The 14122-nt window shown below is 39.3% G+C and overlaps 1 protein-coding gene across 1 annotated transcript in view; it reads left to right on the top strand.

Annotated features, from left to right (window-relative positions):
- The first annotated feature begins 360 nt into the window (after positions 1-360).
- The window catches only part of rapgef5b (Rap guanine nucleotide exchange factor (GEF) 5b), a 46283-nt gene continuing 32521 nt past the window's right edge, over positions 361-14122 (top strand). The window contains exons 1-6 of the mRNA XM_083559244.1: positions 361-790; positions 4442-4504; positions 4820-4926; positions 7691-7812; positions 8507-8660; positions 9794-9881. Of these exons, the coding sequence (XP_083415370.1) occupies positions 626-790; positions 4442-4504; positions 4820-4926; positions 7691-7812; positions 8507-8660; positions 9794-9881 (699 nt within the window). The 5' untranslated portion in view covers positions 361-625. The remainder of the gene's footprint in view (positions 791-4441; positions 4505-4819; positions 4927-7690; positions 7813-8506; positions 8661-9793; positions 9882-14122) is intronic.

The following is a 14122-nucleotide window of genomic DNA, read 5'->3' as shown; positions in this document are numbered from 1 at the left end:
TTTTTTTTACTTATTAAAATTATATTCATTTTGTGATGCTTTGTCACATCGTAAGTGGCACCAATGTTTGACATTTCTTTTGACTATTATTATGAATGGCATTGATATGGAGTATTACTATTACACAGCCGTGTTTTTTACCATTACAGACTCATTTAAGGTGATCCTGGATATGAAAAAAAAGAGTAAAATAAATTGAGACAAAATGATTTGTATGCGAACTGTGCGAACTGTGCGAGCTGTGATTGTATGCGAACAGCATGCGAATGCCGAAACGCAGTCGCAGCGTGAATAATGGCGTCATGAAACAAATCACGTGACTTTACCTTTTTGAAGCTAGAGCCACGCCTATATTTACTTACACACGGGCGAGCCCCTCCCACTTCTCTGTCATTTAATACATAGGGACGATTACACACACAGGGATCTCGGACAAGAAGTCAAACTATGGAGTATAAATTTAATATTTTGGGATTATTTTAAATAGCTTCCTGTTGAGATAAAGTAAATGGTTAGGTTTACAACAGAGAACCTCACTGGGGGTCGGATTGAATTTTGATCAACTTGTTGCTGTGTGAATGGATGAGGACGTTATCGCCTGGAGGATCTTGGCTTAACAGTGAATATGGCGATGTTAGAGAAAAGCCCGGTGTCGGCCAAGAGTGACCTACTATACCTGCGCTGGAGTCAGGTAGTAAAAGAACAGCAAGCTCGGCTGAGTCCAGGCCAGGAGAACACACCTTTGCTGAACAAACCCACAGCGTTGTCTAGGAAAAAAAGCTTCGAGGTGGTAAGTGTGTTCGGAAACCTGTTTCTCCAAACATTATGCATGCAAACACCTCGGATCTGCACAAACCAAGCGCTACAGTTCCTCTACCTTCTCTGATGTTGCGTCAATGACACACTCATTGAGAGAGATTTCGTCTCATCCACGTGACTCATTGTCCTCGTATTTTATGTAGTATCTGCTATCGAAGACATTTAGATGCACATGCCTCAAAGTTACAAAACTAACTAGTAAATTTTAACACGCAACACCTTCACACAGCTTTCAGGGAAGAAAACCTCTACCTTGAAACACACGGAACATTTCTGCTGTGTTGAAATATCTGTAGTGTATTTTGCGATTCTGATGCGTTGCCAATCGATGCTGTGTTTCCGTTTTTTTTATGAGCGCCGCGCTGACGTCACGAGGCGGACATTGCTAGTTGAGGTACAAATGTGTTTAATACGCGACTAATTTGGAGCTTTGTTATACTTTTTTTTCCCAACACTAACAAAAAAACATAGATAGATTTTCTCACTGTTTCCCACCAACTGGTAACATTATAATAAAGTCTAGAAGTATTTATTTCAATTGTATTTGTGTGGAGCTTTTAACAGTGGACATTGTGTCGAAGCAGCTTTACGAAGATAAAGAGCTTGTCTAAAATATTTTTATTTTGATATTAATTTAGTACCCTTAAAAAAATCATTTTAAGTTTATCTAATGAGAAAGCCAGTGGTGACTGTGGCAAGGAAAAACTCCCTAAAATGGATTGAGGAAGAAACCTTTAGAGGAACCAGACTCAAAAGGGAACCCATCATCATCTGGGTTGCACCGAATGTCCATTCATTACAGGTCCATCATTGTTGAGGTGTACCGATCAGTGATAGATGCTTAAATGAAAAACTGTTCATGCAACTTACCGTCCTGAGCCATTGTAGTAGACTGTTGATATTAATCACAGACCAAATGTATCCTCATGGTTCTTAAATTGCCCAGAAACTTCATGAAGCTTTACGCTCTTGATGTGGAACCATCCCCAGCTGCACAGAGTGGTCTGTTTTCATTTAAAGAAATCTCCAGCCACAGATAGGTAGATAGAAGAAGAGCAAAATAGTCTAAACCTATAGACACATTACAATGGTACTTACATGTGCTTGTTGAACACCCTATTCCAGATTTCTTTTCAGCCTTTGCCTTAATACATAGTAACAAAATAAATATACAACCTCCACTCTTCTGGGAAGGCTTTTCACAAGGTTTTGGAGTTTACTTGTGGGGATTTACTCATTTAGCCACAGGAGCTGATGTTCTGAGCAAGTAGGTCTGGCATTCATAACCATAATGACTGTATAAGACTGTAGAAAGAACATGACTTATAATCTTCTACTCCAGTGCTCATGTTAGTTCTCTCTCTCTCCAGTGTTCTGTATTGTTGAAAGATTTATGATCAAACTCCTGATGTCACCCAAATGAGGATGGGTTCCCCTTTTGAGTCTGGTTCCTCTCAAGGTTTCTTCCTCATAACATCTAAGGGAGTTTTTCCTTGCCACAGTCACCATGGCTGCTCATCAGGGATAAATGCACACCATTCACCTTGACTGTTAAATTCTGTAAAGCTGCTTTGAGACAATGTCTGTTGTGAAAAGCGCTATAGAAATAAACTTGACTTGACATTTCTGTTAATCCCAAAGGTGTACAGTGCGGATGTGGTCAGGGTCTGTGTAGGCCACTCAAGCTCTTCCACTTCAGTGTTGGCAAACCATGTCTTCATGACTAGAAGAACATTATCCAGGCTGGAACAAAATTGGGCCCCTTAGTTCCACGGAAGAGAAACTGTAATGCGAGTGCATACGCAGACATCTCATATAATTATGTACCACTTTAGGGCAACACTTGAGGAAATGCTCATATATGGGTCTGATGGTCAGGTGCCCACATACTTTTGGCTGAACATTGAACAACACAGTTGTGCTGAGTAATGACAGAGAATCTGCTTATTTAGTTAGAGAACTAGGAGATGACAGCAGGATGATGTTGACTGCCAGTGAGAGCTTAAAAATATTGAAGCTTTAGGACTTTAGCATACACATGACAAGGTGAGAGAGCTGGACAGAGTGGAATAACTAAATTGCTGCTCTCTTTAGGTAGCAATGACCCGTTATGAGCAGGTATTCAAGCATTTTTAGAAAAAAAGTTTAACGTATGAAATGTAACTTAACACTTCACTTCAAAGTTAGTGCAATTACGTTCATTTAGGGCAAATTTCTCTTTTTAACCAGTTGCTCTAAAAGGCTTGTTCAAAGAAAACTTAAGCTTTTTAATTATATTACCTGTTGGATAAAAGTAGGCTAATTCACAATAACACATTTACCTTTCACCACCTGCACAGTGTTATTTATATCTGGTGTTTGTCCTGCACATATTACTTTTTTTTTTTTTGCTTTAGCTAAACCTCTGCGTCGCCCTTACTAATCAATAATTCTTGCATGATGTTAATGCAAAAGAGTGTTAAACGCAAGATAAGCACTAACACGTGCAGGGTAAAGTGTATATATTACCATATCCAGGTACTAATCAATGCGATAAGTACAACTACAGCAAGCAGTTTAGTAGCTCATTATGAACTATGCAATAAGTAATGAGGTTAAATATCACTTAAAACAATGCTAGCAATGTAGTCATTAGTAATGAATTATGATACGTCCTTAACTCATGAAGCAGGACATAGTAACACTGTGTGATTTTCTAATGAGTGTGTTAATATTTAATAAATATATCTCAGAAAATGGAATTACAACATGTACACAGAATGATGTTTTTTTGTGAGTCTTTGTGATCACGATCGGTGATTCTCAGAAAGATCACTGACACAAAACTATTGCTAGGTAGGACATCTATTCTACTTGGCATAATAAACAATATAACATTTATATCGTAGTTACTGAAATGTTAAACTACGCAATTCTGCATGAGCTAGTAGTTTCTCACTACGCATTTAAGACCTCATTAAAACACTGATGCGATTTGTGAGTAGTCCTTAGGATTTCTGTAATTATTGCTTAATTAAACATTAAAATACCAAACTGATACATTATTGAAATTGCATGCCCCATTTGCATATGTGAATTTGAATTGAACTAGAGCTGAAGCAAAACCTGTTTGGTATCAATTCTAAGGCGATTGTTTCAACACTGTTGTGTAAAGTTCAGCAATTCAGTATTGTTAAGAATACGAGCACTACATAAATAGGCAACACCCTGAAAGAAGAGGGAATGAATTATCGTGCATAACATAGAGCAATTAGCGAACTCCTGGATCATTATCGTAAGATTATATTCCTTTAATAACTTATTTTTTAACTACAGTGTATCTAAAAGGCATGTACTGACAGAAAGTAAGGGATGTAAGTTTGACATGGTCAGCAAGATTAAGGGGTTTGTGGGTTAAGCATAGTTGTTTAATTGTTGTGAATTGTACTTTCTCTTGTGTAATTCATCATTTGACACAATTGTGAATGGCCTAGATAGTTAGGATAATCTGGCTGTGTTTATAAGTAAACTACTGTATACAGCTGAGCTTATTTAAGCTTAGACACAGCAGACAGTGTATATTGTTCAAAGAGACAGAGCGCAATTGTTTACCGTGCGTTTAACCTCTGTTTCTCCTTGGCAGATTGCATCGGAAGAGCAGCCACCTGAAACCATCAGCTGTCTCGTCTCGGACACCACGCAACAGGTAAAGCAAACTGTTTTGTATGCACTTTGATTGTTTTTGGTCTTTGCATGACCTGAAATTCTGGTTGGCCTCCTCGGGTATGTCCGAATGCACATCAACAAGTTTGTACTAGACTTTGCTGTGTGTATCATGTTAATCAGCTGTGGGTTTATTTTTTTTTGTATAATCTGATGACTTGTGAATGTCTTCTACTTCAAGATGTGCATTTGTTTGGGTTCTTTTGCTGTCATCTGATAAAAACCACATGTTCAGAGAACATTGTTGTCTGGTGCTCTACAAATTTTTTTGTGTAAATATTATTTCTCGGTGTTGTAGGTTTGTGTGCAAAATGTGTCTTGTGCTGGCCATGCACTCAGAAATGCTTTTTTATCTAATGGACAAGAAAACTGGAAGGCCCATGTGAAACTAGCCAGAATCATCAGGTAAGTTTAGGCAAAGCTTAAATCAGAATGTTTATCTGTATTAAAATAGGTTACAGTTGATTATTTAATGAAATGTATATTATAATCACAGTTAATATACTGTAATAAAGTCGCTTTACATAGTTTTAATATTTCCGATCCCCATCTACACTCTAAAGTCAAAAGTACTGTGAAACCTGAGCTTTTTAGCCATATCTGGTTCTTCCTCAAACTGTTACCACAATGTTGGAGGCACACAATTGTATAGGATGTCATTGGATGCGATAGCATAAAATTTCCTTTTTACTTGAACTAGTAGACTCAAATCTGTTTCAGCATTACAATGCCCCCCGGTCACAAAGCCAGCTTCATGAAGATATGGTTTGGAGTGGCCTGCTAAAGAGCTCCGACCTGAACTTTGTTGAACAGCTTTGAGATGACTTAAAATGCTGAAAGACCTCCTTAATCAGTGCCATCAATACCTGACCTTAGTACCAGGCATCCCCATAAATAAGACCGAGTCTTATATTAATTTTTGCTCCAAAAGACACGGTAGGGCTTATTTTTTAGGGATGTTTTATATTTTCATGTACTACAATCTACCGGTACATTTATTTATGTATGGTACAAAAATCTATTTATCATCCACTTCGTATTGCTCCCATTATCACCATCTTAGTCATCAGCTAACCTTGTTATCTAAGAAACCCCAGTGGGAGCTGACGACTGGTCATCTGTTTACCGTACCTCTCATACAAAGGCACCCGCTTGGGTATTTATTTGGGTAATAATTTATATTACCGGTATTATATTAATATTAAATTACTATAATAATAATAATTATTATATATGAAAATTGTATTACTATAATTGTTATTATGATTATATTATAATAATATTTTATACAAACCCAATTCCAAAAAAGTTGGGACACTGTACAAATTGTGAATAAAAAAGGAATGCAATAATATACAAATCTTATAAACCTATATTTTATTCACAATAGTATATAGATAACATATCAAATGTTGAAAGTGAGACATTTTGAAATGTCATGCCAAATATTGGCTAATTTTGGATTTCATAAAAGCTACACATTCCAAAAAAGTTGAGACAGGTAGGAGGACAAATTTGCAACTTATTAGGTCAATTGGCAACATGATTGGGTATAAAAAGAGCCTCTCAGAGTGGCAGTGTCTCTCAGAAGTCTAGATGGGCAGAGGATCACCAATTCCCCCAATGCTGCGGCAAAAAATCAGAAAGGAATTTCTCAGAGAAAAATTGCAAAGAGATTGAAGTTATCATCATCTACAGTGCATAATATCATCCAAAGATTCAGAGAATCTGGAACAATCTCTGTGCGTAAGGGTCAAGGACGGAAAACCATACTGATGCCCTTGATCTTCGGGCCCTTAGACGGAATGTTACTGTAATGGAAATCACAACATGGGCTTCCAGAAAACATTGTCTGTGAACACAATCCACCGAGCTATTCACGGTTGCCAGCTAAAACTTTATAGGTCAAAAAAGAAGCCATATCTAAACATGATCCAGAAGCGCAGCCGTTTTCTCTGGGCCAAGGCTCATTTAAATGGACTGTGGCAAAGTGGAAAACTGTTCTGTGGTCAGACAAATCCAAATTTGAAGCTCTTTTGGGAAAACTGGGATGTCATGTCATCCGGACTAAAGAGGATAAGGACAACCCAAGTTGTTATCAGCGCTCAGTTCAGAAGCCTGCATCTCTAATGGTATGGGGTTGCATGAGTGCGTGTGGCATGGGCAGCTTACACATCGGGAAAGGCACCATCAATGCTGAAAGGTATATCCACGTTCTAGAACAACATACGCTCCCATCCAGACGTCGTCTCTTTCAGGGAAGACCTTGCATTTTCTAACACGACAATGCCAGACCATATACTGCATCAATTACAACATTATGGCTGCGTAGAAGAAGGATCCAGGTACTGAAATGGCCAGCCTGCAGTCCAGATCTTTCACCCATAGAAAACATTTGGCGCATCATAAAGAGGAAGATGCGACAAAGAAGACCTAAGACAGTTGAGCAACTAGAGGCCTGTCTTAGACAAGAACGGGACAACATTCCTATTCCTAAACATTGTCTCCTCAGTCCCCAGACGTTTGCAGACTGTTATAAAAAGAAGCGGGGATGCCACACAGTGGTAAACACGGCCTTGTCCCAACTTTTTGAGATGTGTTGATGCCATGAAATTTGAAATCAACTTATTTTTCCCTTAAAATTATAAATTTTCTCAGTTTAAACATTTGATATGTCATCTATGTTGTATTCTGAATAAAATATTTACATTTGAAACTTCCACATTATTGCATTCTGTTTTTATTTACAATTTGTACAGTGTCCCAACTTTTTTGGAATGGGGTTTGTAATTCAATACATCATCGTGTGTTGCAACAGACCTTTAGTACTACCGTAAATGCCAGCTAAAGATCTGAACTAGGGCTTATTTTCTAAGAAACATGGTAACACTCTTGTGGCACAAATCTCTACAACCACACTTCAAAACCTAGAGTAACATTTTCCCATAAGAGTGGAGGTTTTATGACAGCAAATTCAGACAGAATAGGATAGTTCAAAAGCACATACAGTACAAATCTTATGCTCATGTTTACACAAATCTTTGTGCCTATAGTGTAAAACTATATTTAGAAAATAATAGCTCATATTGGGGTTGATGGTTTTGTAATTATGATTTGACCTCTGACACTCAGTTTTGGTTACCATGTGGTGTCTATTTGTTTTCTACAGGAGGTGTTTTATAGGACAGGAGCTGGTGCAGTGGCTGACAGAGCAGTGTGTGTTTGTCAAAAACAGAAATGCAGCTTCTAGAGTCTGGAATGTGTTGCTGGATCTGGGCATCCTGATTTCAGGTATATGCAGGAGACTTAACATATGCATACTTATTAGTAAATAAAATATTCAAGGCAGGTTCAAATGACATTGTATTGGAACAGCAATATGGACTAGGTAGTTGGCTAACTATCCAGGACTGCTAATTGCCTAACTAGTAAAACATTGTATAATTTGTTATTGAGACCATTCATTAAGGCTACAAACTAAGATGTTCAAAAGTTAAAGCTAGTTATACTTGTCCACAACTCCATTCCTTTTGTGAATGTTTAAAGTATCAAAATAATAGGTGTAAGGTAAATTCAGGTAATATGAGGCATATTAAGTAGCTTGTTTGCTTCCTTGTCTTAAAAAAAATAGTATAACTGGTCAGTATTAACCAAGGTTTTAGAAACAGAAATGTTATGGGATACTGAGATATATTTCTTCTTAAATGGGTTAACAAAGGAAAATAATCAAAAATATAATACCTCAAGTCATCCAAGAGTTTCTCAGTAGACATATGCATTACCCAATTATACACACTGATGGATACTTGTAGTGACAATATTGATGATAATAATAATAATGTTTATAAAAAAGAATCAGTTTTTACCATTGTGGTAAAACTTTTTACAATGAGAGGGGATTGCATTATATATTATAAAGGGGTTTAAGTTCCCTTGATATGTTTCATGTACACACATTAACATTGACTAATAATGTGTGTTACAGTGGAAAGGCAGGCAGTTTTTGAAGACTCTGAAACGTTGTACCAGTTCTCCTTTGAGGAGTGTGAAGCCCAAAGCTGTGAATTTCGAAATCAGATCCAGTGGCATAATGGAGTGAAGCTTCTCTTAAGCATGGCTCCTGTGGCCACACCTAAACGGTAAGTACTACATGAAATCTGCTTGATATTCTATAATACTATATTTCACATAAATTACAGTATATTATCTTTCAGTACAGAGGAATATGAGCAGATTTAATTACCTGATATTTATACTTGTGAAAGACAGATTAGAATTGGTGTCAGACCTCACACTTTAGGAGAGGAATGTATTAGAACCATTTTATTATGTATTTGCACATATTCATTTTTTAGGCTCGTTTCAGAGTGTTTTTTGTGGTTTTTTAGATATAGTCTGGCATAAATTAAATGTTGTCCTTCCCCACCCAACCATATTGCAATGAACCTGTACTGCTTTGTATGTCTGATGATTGTATTATATTATCACATTAACACAACAAAGACATAAGTAGCACTGAATGACTGTGGTTCTGTTCATATAGCTCCTAATTGTCATTAATTCACATTAAGTGTCTCCAAAAAGTATGAAAACGCAGTGATCAACACCTTTGCGACTCAATTGCAGTTACAGCACTCACCAGCAGGTGTCTATACGTTATAGTTTTATGCATTTTTCATTTTCTTTTTTCTTCTTTATGCTGTTTATTCCCTCAATGGTCCTCTTGTATGCTTTCATTTTACATACAGGCTGTTCACAGGAAGATTTCCTGTTAAATAGATACTGGTATGAATTAAAGGCCTTTGTATGGATATGCAGTTTATTACTTGTAGCAGCCCATTTGAATGCTTCTCTTTTTAACCCCACCATATGTATAGGAGTTAACCTTAGATTCAGATAGTAGTGTCTCACTAATCATGTTTTTAGTTCTCTTATATATTCCTTGATATATTCGATATACTGGAATGTAGTAGAGCTGGTTAACTGCTGCACAGACAGTACTGCATAATTTGACCTAAATTAATGTTTTAAGTACATGCTGTGGCTCTCTCTCTGTCCAGATAATTTCCATTGCTGATTTAAAGACCAATACGGGTAGAAATAATTAGAGCACTACACAGATCCAGATAATGGCATTGCATTACATCCACAATGTGGAAAGGAATACACACAGATGTTGGCATTTGTATTTGCTCTAGCTATAATGCTGTTATAGCATACATGATGGCTTATGCTTAATTGTTCAATTTTGTGTATATGTCTTCTACTGCAGGTGTGAGGGAGACCATGAGAGAAGTTCTCCTGCTTGTAGCCCAGTGGATGTTGTCCAAGTGAGAGCATTGGCGCACCTAACATCAAAGGTGAAGTAAAAACTCTTAATGTTTAAATCAGAACCGTATTTTTTCTTAAAATGTAAAATTTGAACTACTGCTGCTTATCATACTTTCTATTATGGCTGCTGCTATCGATTATTTTAGGAATCGAGTATTCTAACGATTATTTTATCGATTAATTGAGTGATTGGATAAGAAGCACTTTTTTAATTAAATAGCAATACTAAATAAAAGAGAAAATAGGACGGGTCTCTTAAAATAAACAAGTAATTTGTTTTTTTCTTTTTATTGCTGAAATCACACAAGAATATCGGTGAAAACTAAACCCATTTAGTGCATTTAATTGCCATATTACATCAAAATACAAATACAGTGCATATAAAAATTCTCTCCACAGTGGCAGCATGGAGGAAGTGATGGGAAAATATTCGTTTAATTAAACTCAATTATTCTTACTCGGAATTATTTATTAAATCTCGCAAAATATCATCGTGATGTGGTTTTCTTGTCTTCAGAAAAGCTGCTTGAAATTTTCCCTGTATTTATCGTCAGCTTTAAAAACGTGCTTCACTACCTACTCAACGTGGCCATTGTGGGGGACTTTTTGACCGCACAGTATCTTCTTCTTCTTCTTCTTTCGGCTGCTCCCATTAGGGGTCGCCACAGCGGATCATCCGTCTCCATACCACCCTGTCCTCTATATCTGCCTCTTTTACACCAACTACCTGCATGTCTTCCCTCACCACATCCATGAACCTCCTCCTTGGCCTTCCTCTTTTCCTCCTACCTGGTGGCTCCATCTTCAGCATTTTTCTACCAATATAATTCATGTCCCTTCTCTGCACATGTCCAAACCATCTCAATCTCGCCTCCCTCACCTTGTCACCAAAACATCCTACATGTGCTGTCCCTCTAATAAACTCATTTCTAATCTTGTCCATCCTCGTCACTCCCAATGAAAACCTTAACATCTTCAGCTCTGCTACCTCCAGCTCCACCTCCTGTCTTTTACTCAATGCCACTGTCTCTAATCCATACAACATCGCAGGTCTCACCACAGTCCTATAAACTTTCCCTTTCATTCTTGCAGATACTCTTCTATCACAAATCACTCCTGTCACTCTTCTCCACCCACTCCACCCTGCCTGCACTCTTTTCTTTACTTCCCTAACACACTCTCCATTACTTTGCACTGTTGACCCCAGGTACCTGAACTCCTCCACCTTCTCCACCTCTTCTCCCTGCAACCGCATCACTCCACTGCCCTCCCTCTCATTCACACACATGTACTCTGTCTTACTCCTACTGACTTTCATTCCCCTTCTCTCCAGCGCATATCTCCACCTCTCCAGGCTCTTCTCAACCTGCTCTCTACTCTCACCACAAATCACAATATCATCTGCAAACATCATAGTCCAGGGAGACTCCTGTCTGACCTCATCCGTCAACCTGTCCATCACCACTGCAAACAGGAAAGGGCTCAGGGCCGATCCTTGATGCAGTCCAACCTTCACCCTGAACCAGTCTGTCGTACCTACTGCACACTTTACTGCCGTCACACTGTCCTCATACATGTCCTGCACCACCCTCACATACTTCTCTGACACACCTGACTTCCTCATACAATACCACAACTCCTCTCTCGGCACCCTGTCGTACGCTTTCTCTAAATCCACAAATACACAATGCAGCTCCTTCTGTCCTTCTCTATACTTCTCCATCAACATCCTTAAAGCAAATAAGGCATCTGTGGTGCTCTTCCTCGGCATGAAACCATACTGTTGCTCACAGATGGTCACCTCTTCTCTCAACCTGGCTTCCACTACTCTTTCCCATAACTTCATGGTGTGACTGATCAACTTAATTCCCCTGTAGTTACTGCAGGTCTGCACATCTCCCTTATGCTTAAAGATCGGTACCAGCACACTCCTTCTCCATTCCTCAGGCATCCTCTCCCCTTCCAGAATCCTGTTAAACAATCTGGTTAAAAACTCCACTGCCATCTCTCCTAAACATCTCAACGCTTCTACCGGTATGTCATCTGGTCCAACCGACTTTCCATTCTTCATCCTCTTAATCGCTGCTCTCACTTCCTCCTTACTAATCCTATCTACATCCTGCTTCACCAACTCCACATCCTCCAACCTTCTCTCTCTCTGATTTTCCTTATTCATCAGCTGCTCAAAATACTCCCTCCATCTTCTCAACACACTCTCCTCACTAGTCAACACATTTCCCTCTCCATCCTTTATTGCTCTAACTTGCAGTACATCCTTCCCAGCTCGGTCCCTCTGCTTGGCCAATCGGTATAAATCCTTTTCTCCTTCCTTAGTGTCCAACCTCTTATACAGTTCCTCATATGCCTTTTCCTTGGCTTTCGCCACATCCCTTTTAACCTGCTGCCGCATCTCCTTGTACTCCTGCCTACTTTTCTCATCACTCTGTCGATCCCACTTCTGTTTTGCCAACCTCTTTCCCCTAATGCTCTCCTGCACTTCCTCATTCCACCACCACGTCTCCTTGTCTTGCTTTCTATTTCCAGATGTTACACCAAGTACTTTTCTAGCTGCCTCCCTCATCACTCCTGCAGTAGTTGCCCAATCCTCCGGCACCTCTTCACCACCACCGAGCCCCTGTCTGACCTCTTCCCTGAACCTCACACTACACTCTTCCTCCTTCAGTTTCCACCATCTTATTCTTCTTTCAAACCTTACTTTCCTCCTCTTCTTCTTCGCCTCCAAAACCATCCTACAGACCACCATCCGATGCTGTCTAGCTACACTGTCCCCTGCCAACACCTTACAGTCTCCAATCTCCTTCAGGTTGCATCTCCTACACAGAAGATAATCCACCTGTGTGCACCTTCCTCCACTCTTATACGTCACCCTATGATCCTCCTTCTTCTTAAAATACGTGTTCACCACTGCCATTTCCATCCTTTTAGCAAAATCTACCACCATCTGCCCTTCCACATTCCTCTCCTTAAAACCATACCTACCCATCACCTCCTCATCACCTCTGTTCCCTTCACCTACATGCCCATTAAAGTCTGCCCCAATCACCAATCGTTCTTTCCTAGGTACACCATCTACCACTTCATCTAATTCACTCCAGAATCTTTCTTTCTCCTCCATCTCACAGCCAACTTGTGGAGCATAGGCACTGATGACATTTATCATCATCCCTTCAACTTCCACCTTCACGATCATCACCCTATCAGAAACTCTCTTCACCTCCACTACACTCTTACTGTACGCTTCCTTCAGAATCACCCCTACACCATTTCTCTTCCCATCCACACCATGATAAAACAGTTTAAACCCACCTCCAATGTTCCTGGCCTTACTCCCGTTCCACTTGGTCTCCTGAACACACAACACATCTACCTTTCTCCTCTCCATCATATCAGCTATCTCTCTCCCTTTACCCGTCATAGTACCAACATTTAAAGTGCCAACCCGAACCTCTACTCTCCTACACTGCTCCTTTTCCTGCCGTCTCTGTAGACGTCTTCCTCCTTTCCTTCTCCTCCTTCGGCCAACAGTAGCCCAATTTCCACCGGTACCCTGTCGGCTAACGATACCTGTGGCGGTCGTTGTTAACCCGGGCCTCGACCGATCCGGTATGAAATTCTCATTTGTGATCCGCATATTTGATTTGGCACATGTTTTACGCTGGATGCCCTTCCTAACGCAACCCTCCCCATTTACCCGGGCTTGGGACCGGCACTAAGAGTACACTGGCTTGTGCCCCCCTAATGGCTGGGTATACAGTATATAAATAAAAATATAAAAATCACTATCAAATTACTTAAAGAAAACAACGTAAAGTGCTGTTTCCTTATTTATATGTTTTAGATTGAAATTATTCCAATCTTTGGAAACTATCTGGTGTTTTCTTTGGCCTGAATCTTCTCCTCGGCCCTCGCTGTTTTCTCCACGTTCTTTCATTTTTTATTCTGCAACGTCTTCTGTGTTTCCTGTCCAGAGCGCTCCAGAGTTTAGCGGGCGGTGCGTCAGTAACAATGATCCGTGGGAAACACAGTGCTTTTTGTTTAGTTAAAGGACTAAACAAAGCGTCGATTAATTTTTGTAATCAAATTACTCGAGTACTTTCTATGATTTACCAGGACAACCAAAACACTATAAGCACTGTTTAGATAAATTACCATTTTTATACTATCTGACTAAAACTGCTGCATTACAGTACATGCTTATTTGTTCTTGAGTGGCTCCATGATTAAAGCCACATGTACTTGTAGATCTTGT

This window comes from Silurus aristotelis, assembly GCF_946808225.1.
Source record: "Silurus aristotelis genome assembly, chromosome: 1".
In the NCBI taxonomy this organism is placed as follows: Eukaryota; Metazoa; Chordata; class Actinopteri; order Siluriformes; family Siluridae; genus Silurus; species Silurus aristotelis.
Note: the sequence above shows the minus strand (reverse complement) of the source record. Positions and strands in the feature narration are given on the sequence as shown.